General features: G+C 50.7%; 1 protein-coding gene across 5 annotated transcripts in view; it reads left to right on the plus strand.

Moving 5' to 3' along the window:
• The window catches only part of CCDC69 (coiled-coil domain containing 69), a 43,692-nt gene continuing 32,229 nt past the window's right edge, over positions 9,265 to 20,727 (plus strand). Inside the window, exons 1-3 of one of the 5 annotated variants that reach the window (XM_021077105.1) lie at positions 9,265 to 9,638; positions 18,202 to 18,244; positions 18,939 to 19,057. In XM_021077105.1, coding sequence (XP_020932764.1) covers positions 9,591 to 9,638; positions 18,202 to 18,244; positions 18,939 to 19,057 — 210 coding nt within the window. In that variant the 5' untranslated portion in view covers positions 9,265 to 9,590. Of the gene's footprint in view, positions 9,639 to 10,003; positions 11,850 to 16,086; positions 16,600 to 18,201; positions 18,245 to 18,938; positions 19,058 to 20,727 lie in introns of those variants that run through there. The other 4 variants (XM_021077104.1, XM_021077102.1, XM_013984922.2 and 1 more) reach the window with 4 other exon arrangements.

Raw genomic sequence — 20,727 nt, forward strand, 5'->3', positions numbered from 1 at the left:
ATCTGTCTAGCTGGACCAGAGGCCATCTCACCTCCTGTAGATATTTTGTTTAGCTTTCATGATGGGGTGTGTGTGTGTATGCGCGCGCGCGCGCGCGTGTGTGTGTGTGTGTGTGTGTGTGTGTGTGTGTGCGTGTAAGAGAGAGAGATTTTACATTAACCCTCCCCCCCCTCAGAGTTCTAGTTTCTCTTGAAAATTTAGGTCAGGCCATCTTGGGGTTTCATTTCCTGCTAAGGCCCATCCACCCCAACTTATCCACCTGTGCGCCTTTTATTTTTTTTTTTTTTTTAATTAAAAAAAAAAATGTTCTGGAGTTCCCGTCGTGGCGCAGTGGTTAACGAATCCCACTAGGAACCATGAGGTTGCAGGTTTGGTCCCTGCCCTTGCTCAGTGGGTTAACGCTCCGGTGTTGCAGTGACCTGTGGTGTAGGTTGCAGACGCGGCTCGGATCCTGCATTGCTGTGGCTCTGGCGTAGGCCGGTGGCTACAGCTCCGATTCGACTCCTAGCCTGGGAACCTCCATATGCCGCGGGAGCAGCCCAAGAAATGGCAAAAAAAGACAAAAATAAATAAATAAATAAATAAATAAAAATGTTCTTTGCTTTTTAGAGCTGCACTCACGCATATGGAGGTTCCCAGACTAGGGGTCAAATTGGAGCTACAGCTGCCAGCCACCGGCAGAGCACAGCCACGCCAGATCCTTAACCCACTGAGTGAGGCCAGGGATCAAACCCACAACCTCACGGTTCCTAGTTGGATTTGTTTCCACTGTGCCACTATGGGAACTCCCCAGTTTATACCCCACCCCTGTCTTAGGCCCATTACAAACCTACCAGCCTTGTAGACATTTGGGTTTTAAACCTTGAACCTAGACCATACGTCTTATGTATTCTGGCTTGCTCCCATTTACAAATATTTTGTCTCCTTTTTCCCCACAAACCACTTAGATGTCCCAGAAATTCCAGTATGTCGGCAAAAAGTAAATGAACAGAATCAAGTCGATAAAAAAAAATATAAATGTCAGGGAGTTTCTGTGGTGGCGCAGCGGTAACAGACTCGACTGGTATCCATAAGGACACAAGTTCGATCCCTGGCCTTGCTTAGTGGGTTAAGGATCCGGTGCTGCTCTGAGCTATGGTGTAGGTTGCAGACGTGGCTCAGATCTGGCATTGCTGTGGCTACAGCATAGGCTGGCAGCTGCAGCTCTGATTCAACGCCTAGTCTGGGAACCTCCATATGCCATGGGTGTGGCCCTAAAAAGAAAAAATATATATATATGTGTGATTGTGTGTGTGTATATCAAAAATTCCTTTGCTAAGTCATGTGTTCCAATTTTTGGCTTGGAAAACAGCCCCTGCCTCGCCATCCTCCCACTCACTGCAGTTAGTTCCCTGTGGGTAAGACGCTCCCACTGGAGTGGAGCAAGGAACATGGCATCCAGGAGGCACATGCCAGGTTTTCCAGAACCTGGATTAGGAAAGCTGTCTGAAAAACATTGCTTAAATTTCAATGACAGGAGGTTCCTGTGTGGTGCAGCAGGTTAATTATTCAGCATTTGCTACAGCTGTGACCCAGGCTACAACCACAACACAGATTCAGTCCCCAGCCCAGGAACTTCCACATGCCCTGGGTACAGCCAAAAAAAAAAAAAAAAAAAAAGGAATTTCAGTTACATAGCAGGTGACATAGGTAGGAAAATATTCAATTTTTCAAATATGAGAATGAGATGAGCTGCCGGAAACTCGGATCACATTAAAAATATATTAGGGAGTTCCCTTTGTGGCTCAGTGATAACAAACCCCGCCAGTATCCATGAGGATGAGGATTCAATCCCTGGCCCTGCTCAGTGGGTTAAAGATCCCGTGCTGCTGTGAACTGAGGTGTAGGTTGCAGATTCAGCTCGATCTGGCATTGCCATGGCTGTGGTGTAGGCTGGCAGCTGTTGCTCCAATTCAACCCCAGGCCTGGGAACTTCCATATGCTGCAAGTGTGGCCCTGAAAAGCAAAAAAAAAAAAAAAAAGAATATACAATAAATATGTTTGGAACTAAATGGAATTGAGACATGATATCAGGTGGCAAAGTGCAGAAGGTACAAACAGTCCTCTGATAACAGAAGGGGGGGACAGTAAATGGGTGACTTAGATGCAACCAGACATGTCCATATCCAACCCTGATCTGGGCCTGGAAAGCTCCCAGCTAGTGGTGAAGTCCTGCTCATTCAATTACATTTAAACCAACAAGTTCTCATCGGAGGACTCTATCCGGAGGGACTCGCCCTTAGTCCCTGGATGTGAGATGGCTCAGGGTCTGGCTCAGAAGCTGTGGAACAGTCCCCAAGTGTGTTTCACCTGGCGGGTGCGGGTAGAGGTGGCCTAGACTCTATACGACTCAGCCCAGCCAAGGATGTCTTAAGGAAAATGAGACTCACTGAGCCCTGGACCCCAATCTATCTCTCATCTCTGTGCCCATTAAAAAAAAAAGGCTGTTGGGGGTGGGGGTGGACTGGGGGTTTGGGACTGGCATATGCACACTGAGGTATATGGAATGGTTGGTCAAGGGAGACCTGCTATATGGCACAGAGATCTCTACCCAATATCCTGTGACCATCTATGTAGGAAAAGAATCTGAAAGAGAATTCATGCGTGTGTATGTGTAACTGAATCACTGTTGCACAGCAGAACTTATCACAACATTGTAAATCAACTATACTTCGATAATATCTTGAAAAATGGGGGGCAGGGGGAAGCTGTCAGGAGGACAGAAAGGTTGGAAGCAGGGAGTTCCCTGGTAACCTAGAAGTTAAGGATCTGTCGTCATCACCTCTGTGGCTCGGGTCCCTACACCCATCAGAATTACCCAGAGGGGAGTTCCTGTCGTGGCACAGTGGTTAACGAATCCGACTAGGAACCATGAGGTTGCGGGTTCGGTCCCTGGCCTTGCTCAGTGGGTTAAGGATCCAGCGTTGCCGTGAGCTGTGGTGTAGGTTGCAGACACAGCTCAGATCCCACTTTGCTGTGGCTGTGGCATAGGCCGGTGGCTACAGCTCTGATTCAACCCCTAGCCTGGGAACCTCCATATGCCACGGGAGCGGCCCAAGAAATGGCAAAAAGACAAAAAAAAGAAAAAAGAATTACCCAGAGGACTTACAAATCACAGATTTCTGGGCCCCATACCCAGCATTTCTGAGGCAGCTGGTCTGGGATGGAGTTCCAAGTGTGCATTTCTAACCATTTCCCAAGAGATGCTGATGCTGTTGATATCTGGACCACATTTCGAGAACCACTGATGTAAAGAAATGTTGATTCCAGACCCTGGAGCCCATTTAGAGAGGTGATGTGCAGTGTCCCCTAGAATTCCTAGGTGATGCTCTGTAGCCACTTCCTCTGTGTCACCGTCACCGTGGAAGCTCCTTGAGGACCTCCATCTGACCTTCCTGGACCAGAGAAGCATTCACCCATGGTGACGGATATGAATTCACTCTTCTTATGAAGAAAGTGGTAAAGTGAATCTAGTCGCCTCTCCCGAGGCAGCCCCCAAGTCCCAAACCACAGGTCTCCCGGGAAAATAGGCAGAGATGTCTGCTTGTAATTAGCATTACTCACACTCAATCCTCCTTTCCAGGGACCTCCCCATTAATTCAATTCACTATGATTCAATACAATTCATGCAGCAATTTGATTCCCTGGTGAGATGACCCACCACAACCACTGGAGCAAACAATTTCAAATTTTATCGTGAAAATTCCTGGGACTCAGTCCCCCGGCGCTGGATTCAATGGATGGGGAAAGGAGAGAGGACTCCAGATGATTCTGAAGCAAAGGAGTCTGCTCACTCCTTGAGAAACACTCCGATAGAACCCTGAGAATGCAACAATTTTAGGTTCCCTCTCGTTTTCTTCTCTAATGTTTACTTCCAAGAGAAAGCTGTCAAAACCAACATGTCCATCAAGGGTCTGTCAAATCCAGGATAACTTCCTCATCGGAGCTTCATGTCCCATCTCCAGAAGCTGGAGCACATATAGTGTCTCCAAGAGTAATTTATTCTAATTAAATTCAATAGAAAAAAAACCTTATTGAGTGACCTCTGAATTGGTTATAAATTGCATTCTGCTGCTAGTGACAATCTCAGTGGCAGTGGCTTAAATACATGTGGTGTTTATTATGTGAAAATATTAGGAAGTAGTTAATCAAAGCTGGTGTTGGGGCTCCATAAATGCTTTGATGATCCAGGCTCCTTCCACCGTTTTGCTCAGGGTAATAAAATGGCTGCTGGAATTCAGCCATCATGTCTCTATTCCAGGCAGGAAAAGCAGAGGCAAGGAAAGGGGGAGCTCTACACCCAGCTGAGTCATTCTTCTGTTAAATGTTTTCCTGGAAGCCCCAACCAGTAATTTCCCCTTACATATCACTGACCATCCTTTGGTGCAAGTGAAGCTAAGTCGTCTGACAGCCCAGCACATTGCCATCCCAGAGAACATCAGGAGTCTGTCATCAAGGAAGAGCGAAGACTGGAAGTTGAGTAAGGGGACTGGAAGTCTCTGCCACGATGTGCTAAGGACCAGGTTAAGTAGAGGGAGGAGGCAGAGCTGTGTGACCCTTAGTCCATTAGGGAGACTCGCAGAGTACCCAAGCAAGAGAGCTGTAGAACAGGTGCTGCAAGGCTTTTGGAAGGAGAGGGCATCTGAGCTGCTTACTGATGTACAAGCAGAATGATAACCCACAGAGATGGGTGGTGAAGGAAGTCACTTCAGGCAGACAACATGTTTGGGGAACAATTGGGCTCAATCAGAACCTGCACAGAGCAGGCTTTTAAGGCCGGAAAGATGTTTAGTGACCCCTGAGTTGAGCGGTTCTTAACCTGAGATCTACAAGCAGCCCCACCGTGTGGGCTGCAGGGGGCCCTGAACTTCCTGAAGTTCCAGGCAAAACATTTTACGTGTGAGTATATTGTACTTTTCATATGACAGAGGTTCAGGATCATTCCCGTATCGTTCTTTCCAATCTTTCCCCAAAGAGCAGATCCCCCATCCTCAGCTTGTGTCCCTTTACCCACGACCTAGTCACCAACACTAATTTCTGGCTCCCCAACGTCCCAGCCTCCACACTCTACCCTGAGTTGACCCATGCTGTTCCTTCCTCTTTATAATTACTCCTTCCTGCTTCTCCTCTTCCCCTTAGATACTGAAAGATAAGTAGAGATTTCCCCATCACTGGAAGGACTCACAGACTGCACCAGCCCAGTAGGAAGGGGGACGATAGAAAGGAAATTATAAGAGATTTATCTGAGTGGCAAGCAACTGAGGCTAAGCATCAGATCCCATCCCAACCTAGGAGTCTAGGATTCCTTTTGCCATGAATGGCCCTTGGCTCTAGTATTTCTCCTGGAGGTGCTCCTTTCCCAGCCCCATCCAGCCTGGTTTCTTATCTCCTTTTAATGCTTGTACTTCCATATGGATTACTTTTTTTTTTTTTTTTTTTTTGCTTTTTAGGGGCACACCCACAGCTCATGGAGGTTTCCAGACTAGGGCTCAACACTCGCTTTATAACCTGCTTTGGTAAGTTTCTCAATGTAGAGGTCTAATATAAAAAAATAGATTTTAACTAATTTTTGTTTGTTTGATTGTTTGTTTAAGGGCCACACTCACAGCATATGGAAGTTCCCAGGCTAGGGATCAAATCAGAGCTATACCTGCCAGCCTACACCACAGCCACAGCAACTCGGGATTTGAGTTGTGTCTGTGACCTACTCCATAGCTCATGCAATGCCAGATCCTTGACCCACTAAGTGAGGCCAGGGATTGAACCCGCATCCTCATAGACATCAGTTGGATTCATTTCCGCTGCACCACAGTGGGAACTCCCAGATTATAACTAATTTAAGATAAGAACTGCGTCCTCATTCTGCCTTGCCCATAGGGTAGCCAATAATCCCAATGTCCCTAGAACCAAGGAGTTTCCGAGGTCGTTAGTCATCCTGGTTGCCCAAGAAATGGGCACATCATTGTACCTGCTTATTGATTGCTAATTATGGTAGGCATTTCCGCCATTCACAAGTATTTCTGGTTCTCTCCTGGGCACAAAGTGTATTTCCCCATCCTCTTGAAGTCAGCCATGACCATGGGACTTGCTTTAGTCAACAAAATGCGAGTGGACTTGATATGTGTCTCTCCTGAGTGGAAGGACTTAAGACTCTAGGCACCATTCTCAGTACCTGCCTTCTTTTGTCCTGGCAGCCCCTGAAGTCATGGCATGGGTATGGCTGCATCACAGGATGGTGTCAGTGTCTCTGTGAAGCTGAGCCCTCTGCCTCCCCATGCTGGGCATGTGCTATGAGCAAAACTTAGCTTCACTCATGATAAGTTGCTGAGATTTGTATTCATCACTGCAGCAAAACCTAACTGAACCTGACTAGCACATCAACCACCCCAAATCTCATTAGCAACTTGTTCAAACTCAAGTTCCTACCAGAAGCTCTTTCGGGGTTTCCCTCTGTCGGAAACTTCAAAGCACATAACTGAAAAGCCAGTTGAGAGGAAGTAGGCAATCTGATCCTGGTCTCCCAGGAAGCTTAAAGATGCTGAAGGCAAGCGCTCCTGAGAACAGAGGCTTGGGGAACAGAATTGGCCTCCCTGATTGCTACCTACCAGTCCAAGTTATTCATTTCAACTGTTGACATTAAGATTCAAGATCAGTGTAGAAAGTTCAGTTCTTTGATGTTCAGATGAGAAACTCTCCAAAAGGAGAAACAACAGGTTCAGACCACACAGGGCGTTACTGGTGTGATCCCCCCACCCCCCAATTTTTGGCCCTGTTTGCTCTTTACGTTGCTTTTCTAGGTAGTTCATTCATAACCACTGTCTATTTCTTTGAGTTTTCACATACCCACTTTTTTTTTGTCTTTTTGCTATTTCTTGGGCCGCTCCCTCGGCATATGGAGGTTCCCAGGCTAGGGGTCAAATCGGAGCTGTAGCCACCGGCCTATACCACAGCCACAGCAACATGGGATCCGAGCTGCGTCTGAGACCTACACCACAGCTCACGGCAACACCGGATCCTTAACCCACTGAGCAAGGCCAGGGACCGAACCCTCAACCTCATGCTCCTAGTTGGATTCGTTAACCACTGCGCCACGACGGGAACTCCTCACATACCCACTTGATGGTGAAAAACTTGTCTCAATCTCATACCTGGGTTTAAAAACATATTTTTTGAAAACTTTTTCTTATTACAACAGTCATTTTCTTATCAGTAATAAGCATATACTCATGTTGTAAAGATAAGAAAATGAATAGCTTTAAATATCCCAAATCTCACCCTCATCTAGAGGTAATCACTATGCACACTTTTTTAAGATAAGGATGAATTTGTTACCTTTTATAACATTTTAAAACTTCATCCTCATCATTATTTTTATTGGTGACATGACATTCTATTTTTATGGATAAATCATAATTAACTTAAGCTTCTTTTCTTGGATATTTATGTTCTGGTTATTTGCTTGTTGGTTGGTTGGGGTTTTTAGTAAATCATGAGCTCTAGTTCATAATCATTTTAATTTTTTTTTTCTTTTTAGGGCCACACCTGCTGCATATGAAAGTTCCCTGGCTAGGGGTCAAATGGGAGCTGCAGCTAAGGCCTAGGACCCAAGCCATAGCTCGTGGCAACTCGGGATCCTTAACCCACTGAGCAAGGCCAGGGATTGAACCTGCATACCCACAGATACTAGTTGGGTTCTTAACCTGATGAGCCACAATGGAAACTCCGTAATCATTATAATTTAAGTAGACCTCTTTCTTCATTACCCATTCAGCCCATCCTGCAGAGGTGCTTCTCCAACTTGAATATGCTCAGGACTTGGGAAGCTGGATAATCTTGATCCCCTTCCTCAGAGTTTAGGATCCATAGGTCTGGGTGGGATCTGAGCATCTGTGTTTCTTTCCTCTTTTCTCTTTTCTTTGGCCAGGCCCATGGCATATGGTAATTCCCAGACCTGGGACTGAACCCAAGCCACAGCAGTGATAATGCCCAGTCCTTAACCATTAGGCCACCAGGAAACTCCCCGAGTTTGTATTTCTTTTGTTGTTGTTTTCATTTGAAAAGTTTATTGGCGTCTAGTTGATTTACAATGTTGTTATAATTTCCGCTGTACAAGGAAGAGATGCGGTTATCCACGTATACTCTTCCAGTCTCTTTCAGACTCTTTTCCCACAGACGATCACAGAAGATCGGGTAGAGGTCTCCATGCTATACCGCACGTCCCCATTTGCCAGTCATTCCATATACCTCAGTGTGCCTGTGCCCATCCCAAACCACCAGTCCATCCCCCCTCCCCTACCCCGACACCTGTCTCCTTTGGGAACCGTAAGTTTTTCAAAGTCTGTGAGTCTGTTTCTGTTCTGCAAATAAATGCATTTGCATCCTTTTTTTTTAGATTCCACAGATAAGTGATACCATATGCTGTTTGTCTTTCAACTGTCTGACTAACTTCACTTCGTGTGGTAGTCTCTACGTCTAACTGCTGCTGCTTTGGGGAATCATACTTTGTAAACCACCGCCTTACACGACTCTTCTTTCCAAGAACCCAATATTGCCCGTGTCCTCAGGTTCCTTTCTTTGAACCTGCTGCAACCGGTCTTCTACTCTGGGGAGGGGGAAGTTCTTTTGCGATCTCACATTCTTTTTCCATCCATCACCGTACATCCCTTGCATCAGTCCACCTTTCCAGGGTCTCTGGGCTGTGTATAAGTTTCTAGCATACGCACTCACACTAATTTTCAAAGTTAGGTGTCTTTTTTCTGATTGCCACTGCTGGAAACCTCTGCTAGTTTAAAAAAAAAAAAAAGCAAGGGTACACAAAAGTTCTTTTTCCCGGGCACTGATATTTATGTCCTGTTCTCCCTGCATCTGCCTCACAAAGTTGGATAGATAGAATATTACAAATGCTTGTGAACTGGAAAGAGCTATAGACCCAGAAGTGAGGAGGCATTACAATTAAACTTCACAGTCTTATGTATTTGTAGGGAAGTAGTTGGAAGCTTAGGTTCTGGACATAGAACTGGATTTTATCTAGGCTCTGGTACTTCCTAGCTGCAGGAGCTTAGGCAAATCCTATCTCTGAGCCTCATTTTCCTCACCTGTAAAATGGAGGAAATCATACCTTTGCGGCAAAGAGAGCAAGAAATAGAAATAATGTGTGCGAAGAAGCCACGACAGAAACTCTCAATCAAGGCTAGCTGTTGTGTTTCTAAATAATTCTTTTAGTAGCAATTATCTGGCCTTTTCTCGGCAGCGAGCCTGGAAAGAATCCATTGTTCGTGGGGATCTTTTCCGCTCTGACCCGAGTCGCTATCATTTACGAAGATTCTGGTCACCTGCCTCAGGCGGCGCCCCTGCGAGCCCTGAGGGCTTCTCGGAGGCCCTGCTTTTCGGGTATTTACGGCGCGCGGCCGCCCCAGCTCCGGCTCAAGTCTGCGCTTCCAGGTTCAGTTTCAGGGTCTCGCCGACCGCGGAGCGGGCAGCCTGGCGCGGACCGCAAGGTTCTCTGGGGGCCCCGGAGTTGGGAAGCGGCGTCCGGGAGCCCCCGGAGGAGGATGGGCTGCGGACACAGCAGGCTGAGTTGCTGCAAACCCCCCAAAAAGGTAAAGGGCGCCGGCGGAGAAGTTTGTCTTCGGAGGGGAAGGGAGTACGGAACCGCTACGCCGAAGGGGACCCTCGGCTCCCTGGGTTCCCCAACTGCTAGAGGCCGGCACTGAGGGAGGTGGGGACGGCTCGGCCGGGCGGCGCGCTCTCTCTCCCGGCCCTGGACTGCGCTGCACGGGGCAGCGGAGTTTACAAACACGGCCCCAGGGCCCGGGAAAAGCAGCTCATTCCGGATGGCAGACTGGGAAAATGTTAGTGCCTATGGCAGGTGCCCTTTTCCTTGGTCGGTCGGAGCTGCTCGCTGTGTGGCCATGGACTTGTGACTTGACCCCTCTGGGCCTTCGGCTTTCCCACCATTAAGAAGCAGATTATGTCCAGGGCTGCCACACGCAGAGTGGTCCGTGGATTTATATCATGGGCATCACCTGGGACCTGTTAGAAATGCAGAATCTGGGGCTGTGCCCCGGGGGAGTTAAAATAGAACCTGCCTTTTAACAAGATGCCCAGGTGATTACAATAGGCTTTCAAGTTTGAGAAGTGCTGGTCTGAAGCCTCTTCAGGCCCCAGAGCCGGTGCATGTGGGCTGTCCTAGGGGTAGCTGGGAGGGGCCAACCAGGGAGGCGATCCACCGCGCAGCTCTTCCCCCCCCCCCCCCCCCCCCCACGGGGCCTCTGAGCTGGGTTAGGGCCCAGGAGACGCTACTCGCTACTCGGGTTTCTTGCAGTGGGACCAGCTGCCCCTTGGGGTCTGACAAGCCTCGAAGGTCAGAGCCTGGAACCAGAGGACAGCAAGAGGCACAGAGAGGGGAGGGGCTATCCTCAAGTTCTGAGCCTTCTTCCCACTGCCACCTGTCCTCCAGCCAGGTGGGAGGAGGTGGTCTATAAACTTGGCGATCCATCCCCTGGAGACCCTGACAGACCCCACATGGTGACACTATTTAGTAGCTGCTCATTGAACTTGAGTCTCTCTCTCGCCTGCTTTGCTTGTGCCCAAGCACAAGCTTTTCTATCACTGTCCCCAACCCCAGTGATCCTGTTCCCTGCCCTGTGCCTGTTTCAGGGAGAAGAGTTTTTGTCCCAAGGACAGCACCTCCCCTGCCTTCCTTTTTACTCCCAGTTCAAAAAAACAACCCCTCAGAGCTCTGACCCAGAAACCCTCATATCTTCTCTGGCTCCAACAGGGAAACTGAGGTTGGCCTTCAGCAGCAGAAGCAGAGGGCTGGCTATTGGGAGCAAGAGCAGATCAACCTGAGCCTGGCTTGAGACTTAGAACCAGGCTGGTGTCAGGTGGACATTGAGCCTCAGTGTTGATCCTGGTTCTGCCACAAACATGTTGTGTGACCCCCAAGGAAGCCCCCGTGCTCTCTGGGCCTCCGTTTCTCCCTCTAACTGCAGAGGGAGAGAGGTGAGCGGGATGGCTTCTGAGAGTCTGTGTTTTCTGCCCCTGTGTCAACCTCTCAGCCTGCAAAGTGGGCCAAGGGTGAGTTCCATCTACACGGTGGCGGGAGGAGGCTGGAGGAGGAGCCCTATTCCAGGCCTTGACTCTTAGTCTGGAAGAGGAGACCCCAGCGAGCGTGGGTTCCCCTGCCTCCTGGACCTTGCCAGCTGTCCCTGTCTGTCCCCGGCCCAGCCTGAATTGGACCCCCTGTCCTAAGCTGTAAAGGGCATAAAGCCGGCCCAGGCGATCCCAGTGGGAAAGGGCCTTGGGTACCACCTGGGCTGAAGCCTGGAGAAAGACCCGTGTTGCCTCTGCCCCATGTGATGCTTCCAGTGGCTTCATGTGGCTCCCAAAGCCCTTTGGCATTAAAGCCGCCACCCTCTTGCCTGGGAACAGCCTGGCTTGTCTTCCTCCTCCAGTAGTGCCAGGCCTGTGCCCCTGCGTGGCAGGATTTATAAGCCAGTTTTGTTTAAAGTTCATGCCTGTTGCCATCCCTCTGTGCTGTGCTCCTGCTCTATTTATCATCCCGGTGCTACCCCCTCCCCCAGAAGGCATGAGCTTCCAGGCTCATCCCCCACCCGCCCTCGCAGGCTCTCAGCCCCTTGGGGGCAGGGGGCCTCTGAGGATGGGTGGTACAAAAATGAGCTCGGATCGCTGGAGGCTCAGGTCACGACAACAATGACTCACCCTAAGTGGCAGTTGACAGAGTACTTTCACATCCTGCCTGCCTCACAAAAGCCTGGCTGAGCTGCAGAATCTTCCCCATGTTACAGGTGAGGAGCCTGAGGTTCAGGAGGGAGTGCTGTGTGCCCAGTCACAGAGCCAGTTGGTGGCCAAGCTGCAGAGAGCATCCCCCACCCCTGCACACACACACGTGCGCACACACAGCATCGCCCCCACCTCCCGCCCAGGCCTCACTGCCCCTCCAGAGCCCAGAGCTGGTGCCACATAAATCTTTGAGTGACTAAATGAGGGCCACGTAAGAGCCAGGCTAGGGGTTAGCCCAGGGTGTGGCTTGAGTATCTGATTCCCATCTCGAGAGCTACAGGAAGGCTTCTGGGTTGAAGGGCCGGCAGGCCTCGGCTGGGTGTTGAAGGTTGGGTAGGGAGTTACCCAGTTGAAACAGAGAAGACGGCCTGAATGGAGGCTGAGCCCTAGAAAGCGTGGGGTGACATTGCTTATTGTAGAGAGAGGAGTTGGCCAGCAGTGAGAAATGAGGCCGGGGCTTTAGGGGACTTCCCTGGCTTGACTGCTGGAACTTCTCGAGATCCCACCAAGGGCAAGCACCTGAGGGTTTGCTGAGTCCTGGGGTTGACAGTGCCTGGTGGCCTTAGCTGACCAGCTGTTCTAGACCCCACTGAGAGGCCTGACCTGGGGCCAAGTGTTATTGAGATCTTTGGGGACAAGTTGAAATCCTGGGGGGTGATCCCGCTGTGGCCCAGTGGGTTAAGAATCCAACTAGAGTGGCTTGCGTTGCTGCAGAGGTACGAGTTTGATCCCTGGCCTAGGCAGTGTGTTAAAGGGTCTGGCATTGCCTCAGCTGTGGTGTAGTCACAGCAGTAGCTTGGATTCATTCTGTCCCTGGCCCAGGAACTTCCATATGCCCAGGGTACAGCGAAAAAGAAAGACAAAAGAAATTCTGGTTTAAAAAAAAAAAAAAAAAAAAAAAAAGAATGGAGATCGCTGGCAGGCTGGGCAAGATATTGAGGTGCCATCTGCATTGTGAGGTCCTTCCTAAGCCCTTTGGCAGAGACCTGGCTGACATGGTGACATCCCCTGGGAGGACTTGGGAAGGGACCGACAGGGGTGGGGCCAAGGAAACAAGCCCTCTTTGGACTCACCTGTAGGAGTGACATGGGGATACTCAGGGACCTTCCACCCCAGCAGGTTACTGGCTCCCTCTGGGCGGTGGTGGGGACAGATAGCTGGTGCCTCCTGGTCAAGCCCCTGTGTGTGTGCCTGGTGTGACATCTGAACCCCCAGCCCCCAGGGCATCGGCTCTGGCCTTGGTTGGCCCAACCCTGAGTCAGAGCCCCTGGCCCAGCACTGTCCCGGAGCTGGACCTCAGGCAACAGGTCCTCAATAGTCAGTTGTCAGTAGCCCTGCAGGACAGACAGGGGACAGAGACCAGGGGACAGAGACGGAGATGCAGAAGTGAATGACATGGAAGGGAGCAGCACGGGCACAACCAGTTGTGAAACAAAACCAGACACAGGGGGCATATACGCTTTAGAACTGGGTTCACGTCTTCACTGACCACCTCGACACCCCAGACTCGGGGTCAGGTGCTGCTTCAGTCCTGGCTCCGTCGGGGATCCATTAAGTGACCGTGGAAGGGACTTGGCTTTCCTGTGCCTCAGTTTTCCCATCTGTAAAATAGGCATGATGTTAGCTCCTGGGTCCTAGGGGTGTTCTAAGGTTAGGTGAAAAACATGCCTCTCCTAGAGTCCCTGATACACACCGACCTTGATAGGAGAGAATGTGGGGACAATGCCTGGATTATCCCCAAGGAAACGGACAGGGATGGGGGAGATAGGGGGACACTGATGTCCTTGGAAGGCTGTCAGGGTTGGAAGAATGAAGCCTGGAGCCTGGCCATTGCCTTCTGACCTCTGAGGTATCATCAAGCAGCAAGGGCAGCCTTGTTCTCTGCTGTTCCGAGAGACACGGTTGTGGTTGGGGACGGGGAGTCCGAGGGAGCCCGATTCTATTTCTCACGAGGAAGAAGGGGAGTGAGTTCCCCATCGTGGAGAAGTTTAAGCAAAGGTCAGAAAAGACTGGCAAGAGCTGAAGAGGAGATGCCAGCCTAGGACAGGCAGCTGTTGAGGATTCCACTTAAGACACCGAATTCTTATTCTGATTATTACAATATTGGAGGCAAGATTGCAAAAGTGGGACAAGGATAAAGACATTTAAAATGGGTTTTTAATCCCTCCATGAAGAGATGGCCTCTGTGACATTTTGGTGTCTCTCTTTCTACTCTTTTCCTGCACACAGGATATATGTGAGTGTGACTATTTTTACAGAGGTGGGAATCAAGTTTAAAGAGTTACTTAATGTTTTGCTCAGGGTTCTCCTATGTTGTTAAATAGTCCACAAAGATGTGATTTTTTTTTTTCTTTTTGGGGCCGCACCTGTGGCATATGGAGGTTCCCTGGCTAAGGCCTGAATAGGAGCTGCAGCTGCTGACCGATGCTACAGCCACACTGGATCCAAGCTGTGTCTGTGACCTACACCATGGCTCACAGCAATGCCGGATCCTTAATCCACTGAGTGATGCCAGGGATCAAACCCACATCCCATGGATCTTAGTTGGGTTCGTTATCACTGAGCCATGATGGGAACTCCAGAAACGTGATTTGTTTTGCTTTTTTAGGGCCACACCTGTGTCATATGGAGGTTCCCAGGCTAGGGGTCCCATTGGAGCTGTTACTGTCAGCCTACACCACAGCCACAGCCACGCCAGATCCTTAACCCACTGAGCGAGGCCAGGGATTAAACCCGCAACCTCATGGCTCCTAGTCAGATTCACTTGCGCTGCGCCACAACGGGAACTCCAGAAATGTGATTTTTAATGGCCATCTAATGTCCTTTGAATGTTCCTTGCCTTGTTGAAGCAGTTTGGATGCTTGATTGCTTACTTCTCCCACTCCTAGCCTCATGTTTTCATCCTAAGCCAGGGAAAGTGTGACTGAAGCCGGAGGTGCAGGTGGAGGGGGGCACCTATGAGAAGCAGGCTGGGGCCTCCCTGAAACCCAGTCCATGGTGTTAAATCTGACCTTTTAAATCTCTTTGCCAAGGATCGGACAGAGGGTCTGTAGAAGGAAACTGATTTTCTAGGCACTGAGCCCTCTGTCCCAAAATCGTGGGCATCTGGGTGTGTATGCGGCCGCTGAGCTAGTGGTTTTTGCCCAGTGAACAAAATGACACCCCCCCACTTCACAGCCCCCAGCTCAGGCCATAGAGGCTTCCATACATACACCCTCTGAAAACCAGAATTCTGGGCTAGAAAGGGGCAGCGGTGCCCTGTGACCTGAAACCCATCGGAAAAGTTGCTAATCGTCCTTGCCTTGGGGAAACAACCTTTGGCGACACCTGTCCTGCATGTGTAGCTGTTCCTTTGAAGTTGAATTCCCAGGGGGCTAGGACGTCCCTGAGAGCCTGACCAGGCCCCCAGCCCCCTCAAACTTCCATCGCTGCGTCAGTGGTGTGTTGAGTTTGGGGACCATGCTTCACGCCACCTCTTGTATTTGTTGTGGTTGTTAGGAAAATTGCAAAAAAGATAAAACCTCACCTCCGTTGTCTGGACGCAGGCTGCTGAATGAGTCAGGATGGAGACCCTCCCGGCGGGAGAGACGGCCACCTGACATCTCACTGTTGATAGGTCGGCTAGTGAGCAAAAGTCTGAAACCTCTCTGAAATGGAGCTCCAAAGGGCCCCCGTAGAACATTCTTGAACGTTCGTGTTCAAAAAATAAGCTGGAATGGGGAGTTCCCATTGTGACTCAGTGGTTAATGAACCCAACTAGCATTCATCAAGACTCGAGTTCAATCACTGGCCTCGCTCTGTGGGTTAAGGATCCGGTGTTGCCATGAGCTGTGGTGGAGATCTCAGATGCAGCTCAGATTCTGTGTTGCTATGGCTGTGGGGTAGGCCGGCAGCTGCAGCTCCAATTTGACCCCTAGCCTGGGAACGTCCCTATGCTGCAAGTGCAGCCCTAAAAAGAAAAAAAAAAAAAGAAAGAAAAAAAAAGCTGGAACGGAGTTCCTGCTGTGGCTCACCAGGTTACAAACCTGACAAGTGTCCATGAGGGTCCCTGGCTTTGCTTAGTGGGTTAAGGACCTAAAAAGACCAAAAAAAAAAAAAAAAAAAAAAAAAGCTGGAAAAAAGGTAAGGTGGCTTCTATAAACTAAAGAATCAGACAATGGCTAGATAGCTCTGATATCTTGGGTGCCCTTGGGTTTCCATCCTTGAGGCCCGTGCTTTGTCCTCCGTGTCTACCACCCGCAGGGCATGTGAGCCACCCGGATACCTGGATGACCAGGGAGAGGGCCGGCCTGGGCCCAGGACCTGCAGGTGGGGGCAGGGGAGCTCCCACAGGCCACCGCAGGCAGAGAGAAGGAGCAAGAGCAAATGAGACCATCCATCCATCTTTGGCATCCATCGATCCAAATCTATCCATTATCTGAGACGAGCCACCCGCCTTCTGTCACCGGGTGACGATGCATCCCTAAAAATCATTTATCTTGTGTCAGGTTGTTTTCAAACCCGAAACCTCCAGAACATCTAGGCCAAGCGCCTCAAAGGCATAAAACATCCATCCCACATCCAGGCTTTCCCCCCAGATAAGTGATGTACAAACTGACCTCCTTCCACGTCCTTCCTCCCTGGCAGTGAAGCTCTTGGTCACTTCTGTGCAAGGACCCTCGAGGATCTTGCCACTTCCCCACGCCCCCTGAAACCCCGTCCCCTGCTCTCTCCTTAAGGAAACAGCTCCGACCTCAGAGATGTTGTCTGTGATGGGTTAGTGTCCCCCCCAACTCACATACACCCAGAACCTATGAGTACGACCTCCTTTTTTAATATTTTATTCTTATTTATTTATTTTGTCTTTTTAGGGCCACACCCACGGCATATGGAGGTTCCCAGGCTAGCGGTCCAATCGGAGCTACAGCTGTCTGCCTACACCACAGCCACGCAGGATCCGAGCCGCGTCTGCAACCTACACCACAGCTCACAGCAACGCCAGATTCTTAACCCCCTGAGTGAGGCCAGGGATCCAACCCGCATCCTCATGGATGCTAGTCGGATTCATTAACGCTGAGCCACAACAGGAACTCCGAGTATGATCTTTCTTGAAGCAGGGTTTTGCAGATGTAATTCAGTTAATGCGAGGTCAGCCTGGATTACGGCCTATGTCCTAATCCGGGGACTAGTGTCCTTAGAGAAAATGTGGCCACAGACACACAGGAAGAAGGCCATGTGATGACAGATGCAGAGATGGGAGTGGTGCGGCACCTGGGGTTACTGGCACCCCCCAGGAGGTAGGGGTGGGGGGGATGGAACAGGACCTCCCTCGCAGCCTCCAGGTGGGGCCAACCCACCTGACACCTGATTCTGGACGTCTCACCTCCAGAACTGTAAGAGAATGAATTTTTGTGGTGTCAAGTCAGCAACCTTGCAGTCATTTGTTACAGCAGTCCTAGCAAACGTAGTTTTCTTTTTTTTTATGGTTAATTACTCCCCCCTCTTCCCGCCACCTTGCCCCAGTGGAAATGCACAGGGAACGCTGTGCCTCCTGCTGGGACCATGGCTTGGCAGGAGAGTAGGGAGCATGGCAAAGAAGGAGGTGCTTAGACCAAGGCCCAGGTGCTTTTGGACACCAGCTGTGCATCTGCAGAGGTCAGAGCAGTGGACTAGCGGTCAGGGATGGTCCTATTCCTGCCTCTTTAAGCATCGTGCTCTGTGATCTCAGGTGGTGGGCTCTCTCTCCAGGCCTCGACCGCCCACCTCTAAAATGACCCCCGCAGCTACTTTGAGGTTCCATAAGAGGTATTTATCCCTCCTGTTGTTAAGTTCTTCCTTCACAAGTCAAACTTTTTTTTTTTTTTGTTTTTTGTTTTTTTGGGGCTGCACCTGCTGCATATGGAGGTTCCCAGGCTAGGGGTCAAATTAGAGCTACAGCTGCCAGCCACAGCCACAGCCACATCCACGCCAGATCCGAGCCGCATCTGTGACCTACACCACAGCTCACAGTACTGCCTGATCCTTAACCCACTGAGCAAGGCCAGGGATTGAACCTCCGTCCTCACGGATGCTAGTCAGGTTCGTTACCCGCTGAGCCGCGAAGGGAACTCTGCGAGTCAAACTTGAATGCACGATTGTTTTACGAATTCTAAGCACTGAGGTGAAAACAAAGCTCCCCTCCTGGACCACAGCAATTCTAGTCCTTTCTCCAGAGATGACAACTAACTGCCGTCAGCTTTTCTAGGTAGTTTTTCCTGTGCAGTTCTATTTGGTAGAAATAGTTTGTTTTGCATATCAATCTTCTACCAAGTGTCTTTCTGCCTTTGTTGCTAAATCCCTACTTTGTTTTATTTTAAACACATGGATGGCGTTGCCCAGGGTTATGTGTCTCAGTGGATCGAGCCAGTGCCCCGTTGCAGAGGTGAGGCTGTTTTCTGGTGATTCTCTATTACATGTGACCCTGCCCGGAGCACCCTGGTGGTACCCTTGTCCTCACTAATGGCACCTCTCTCTGCTAGCAGGGCCATCACAGGGTGGGGCACATGCCACATGTACCTTGGGTGGTGGCTTCTGGGCTCTGTCATCCGCTACTCTAGCATGCCTGCCCCTTTTACAGTCTTCGCAGGGGCTGCTCAGGAGCAGAGGGTGCGACGCGGGGTTTGGGGCATCACTTCCTCCAGGGCCCTCCTGAGCACAGGCCCTCCTTTCTTGTCCTGCAGAGGCACCCTCTCCATGCTCAGGCTGACAGCGGAGTGTCACCCGCCAGCCCTGCCCTGAGCCAACAAGCGTGACAAGAATTGACAAAGGATGAGGCGTCAGGATGACCTCATTCTGCCCCTTCTTGGGCATCTGCGGTGTATCAAAACCAGAAGGGCCCTGATGTATCCTCTTGCCTAACTCCGTGCCGTAGAGAGGAGGAAGCAGAAGCCCAGAGAGGGAGGGTGTTCCCCCAAGGTCACACAGCAAGCACGTAGCAAGTCAGGGCCCAGACTCTGGCCTCCCCCTGGGGGAATTCTTCATTGGGTTGCTGGGTATCCGAAGCCACGTATCTGTCGCTCAGCCTGTCTCTTCCCCCACTGTGGCCCCTGACACCATTTTCTGTCCTGCTCCTCCAGGGTCCTCCTGCCCCCAGCTGACCCAAATGCCAGAAATGGTGCCTCGTGCTTCGGCCAGCTCGGGGCCTCCTCAGGCGACCAGAGCAGGCAGATATGGGACAGGAAAAGGGGGGCTCCAGGAGGAAGGAAGGGGATCTGGCCTATTGGAGTGGGTTTCCTAGGCCTCAGCCTCTCCATCTGTGAATGAGCAGTTGGGCCCTGCCTGTGACCCCACCGTCTGCCAAGGTCAGGTTCAGCAGGTGCCTGGGAGGGAAGTGGTTCCATCCTCGCCTGACGTCTCTTTCATCAGCTGATGTAAAGGAGGGTCGGAGACCACATCCGCCCCTGACTTGGGTGTGCGAGACGCACTGCAGGTGTTCAGAGAAGGGGCAGGAAAGGGGGCTGAAGCTGAGTGGCCCCGGCTGGTACTCCTACCTTTCATTTGGTTGTTCGGTCACATTGGCGTGTCCCCAGGCAGGTGCTGGGCCATGTCGACATGGCGCTGTGTAAAATGAATGCATTGAACTAAATCGTGAGTGTCCCTGGCAGTGCGACAGTGAAATCAAAGTCAGGTGTTGCTTTGGCAGAATACTTCTGCCCATCTTAGAGACGGGGAAGCTGAGGCCCGTGATGCTGGCGTTCTTACACCTTAGCCTCCGTAGTCCGGGTGACAACACTCACATTTCTCAATAGCCATGAACATTTAGGGCCTGCATTTCCTCCACCCGAGGCCCTGGAGGGGGCCCCTGGGGCCTCCGCCCCCACCTCCTTCCTGCCTCTTAACGTCAGCCAATGGGCTCTGACTGCGGTTGTTCAAATCCCCACACTCAGAGTACAGGGGCCACACCCACGCTGACTCCTGACACCGGAAGGCAGCTGACTCTGCAGAAGGCTGCGCCCCGAGTCCCTTGAGGCTCCATCCCCTACCTGAATCAATCTGGCGGGTGTGGAGGAGGAAGCCAAAGGGGCTCCGCCTTGAGTCTGGATTCCCCTGAGAGCGCTGCTTCCCTGCTCAGTGGCCTCCAATAAGCACTGCCCACCCCACCTCTGGGCCTCAGTTTTTCCATCTGGAAATAGGGTGAGGATTGGGATAAGCTGTCTGTCTCCGGGTCCCTTCCAATTTGTCTTCTGGGTCCCAGGAAGCCTTCCTCAGCCAAGGCGTGTGTGACAAGAACTATGTGGTGAGGGAAGCCAGAAGCCAGGGCTGCAGTTTATGTGGACAGAGAGATAGGTGAATTCTTTTTTTTTTTTTTTTTTTTTTTTAAGCTTTTTGGAGCCGCACCCGCAGCATATGGAGATTGCCAGGCTAGGGGTCCAATCAGAGCTGTAGCTTCTTGGCCTACACCACAGCCGCAGCAATACAGGATCCAAGCCACATCTGCAACCTACACCATAGCTCACGGCAACGCCGGATCCTTAACCCACTGAGCAAGGCCAGGGATGGAACCTGCATCCTCATGGATGCTACTCAGGTTCGTTTACTGCTGAGCGCAAAGGAAACTCCATAGGTGAACTCTTAAGAGTCCTTTGATGACTAAATACTAAGTAGCAAGGATGTAGCCATAAATTACACCACTCAGTCAGAAATACCCAGCGCCTGAAGGCCAGGAAAAGGATGGACTGGTGGTCCCTAAAGCAAGGTTAGGCCAAGTGTCTTGAGGAAAGCCTGAGCGGTCCTCAGGGCTTGGCTTCCATCCTCATAGGATTCCCAAGGGAAGGAAGAGCTGGCAGCTCCTATCCAAGTTGCTTCTGCCTTCCTCATTCTTTCCCAGTGAGGCTCAGAATTTGAAGGAAATCAAGGAGTCTGTTC

Source organism: Sus scrofa, chromosome 16 (genome assembly GCF_000003025.6).
Source record: "Sus scrofa isolate TJ Tabasco breed Duroc chromosome 16, Sscrofa11.1, whole genome shotgun sequence".
In the NCBI taxonomy this organism is placed as follows: Eukaryota; Metazoa; Chordata; class Mammalia; order Artiodactyla; family Suidae; genus Sus; species Sus scrofa.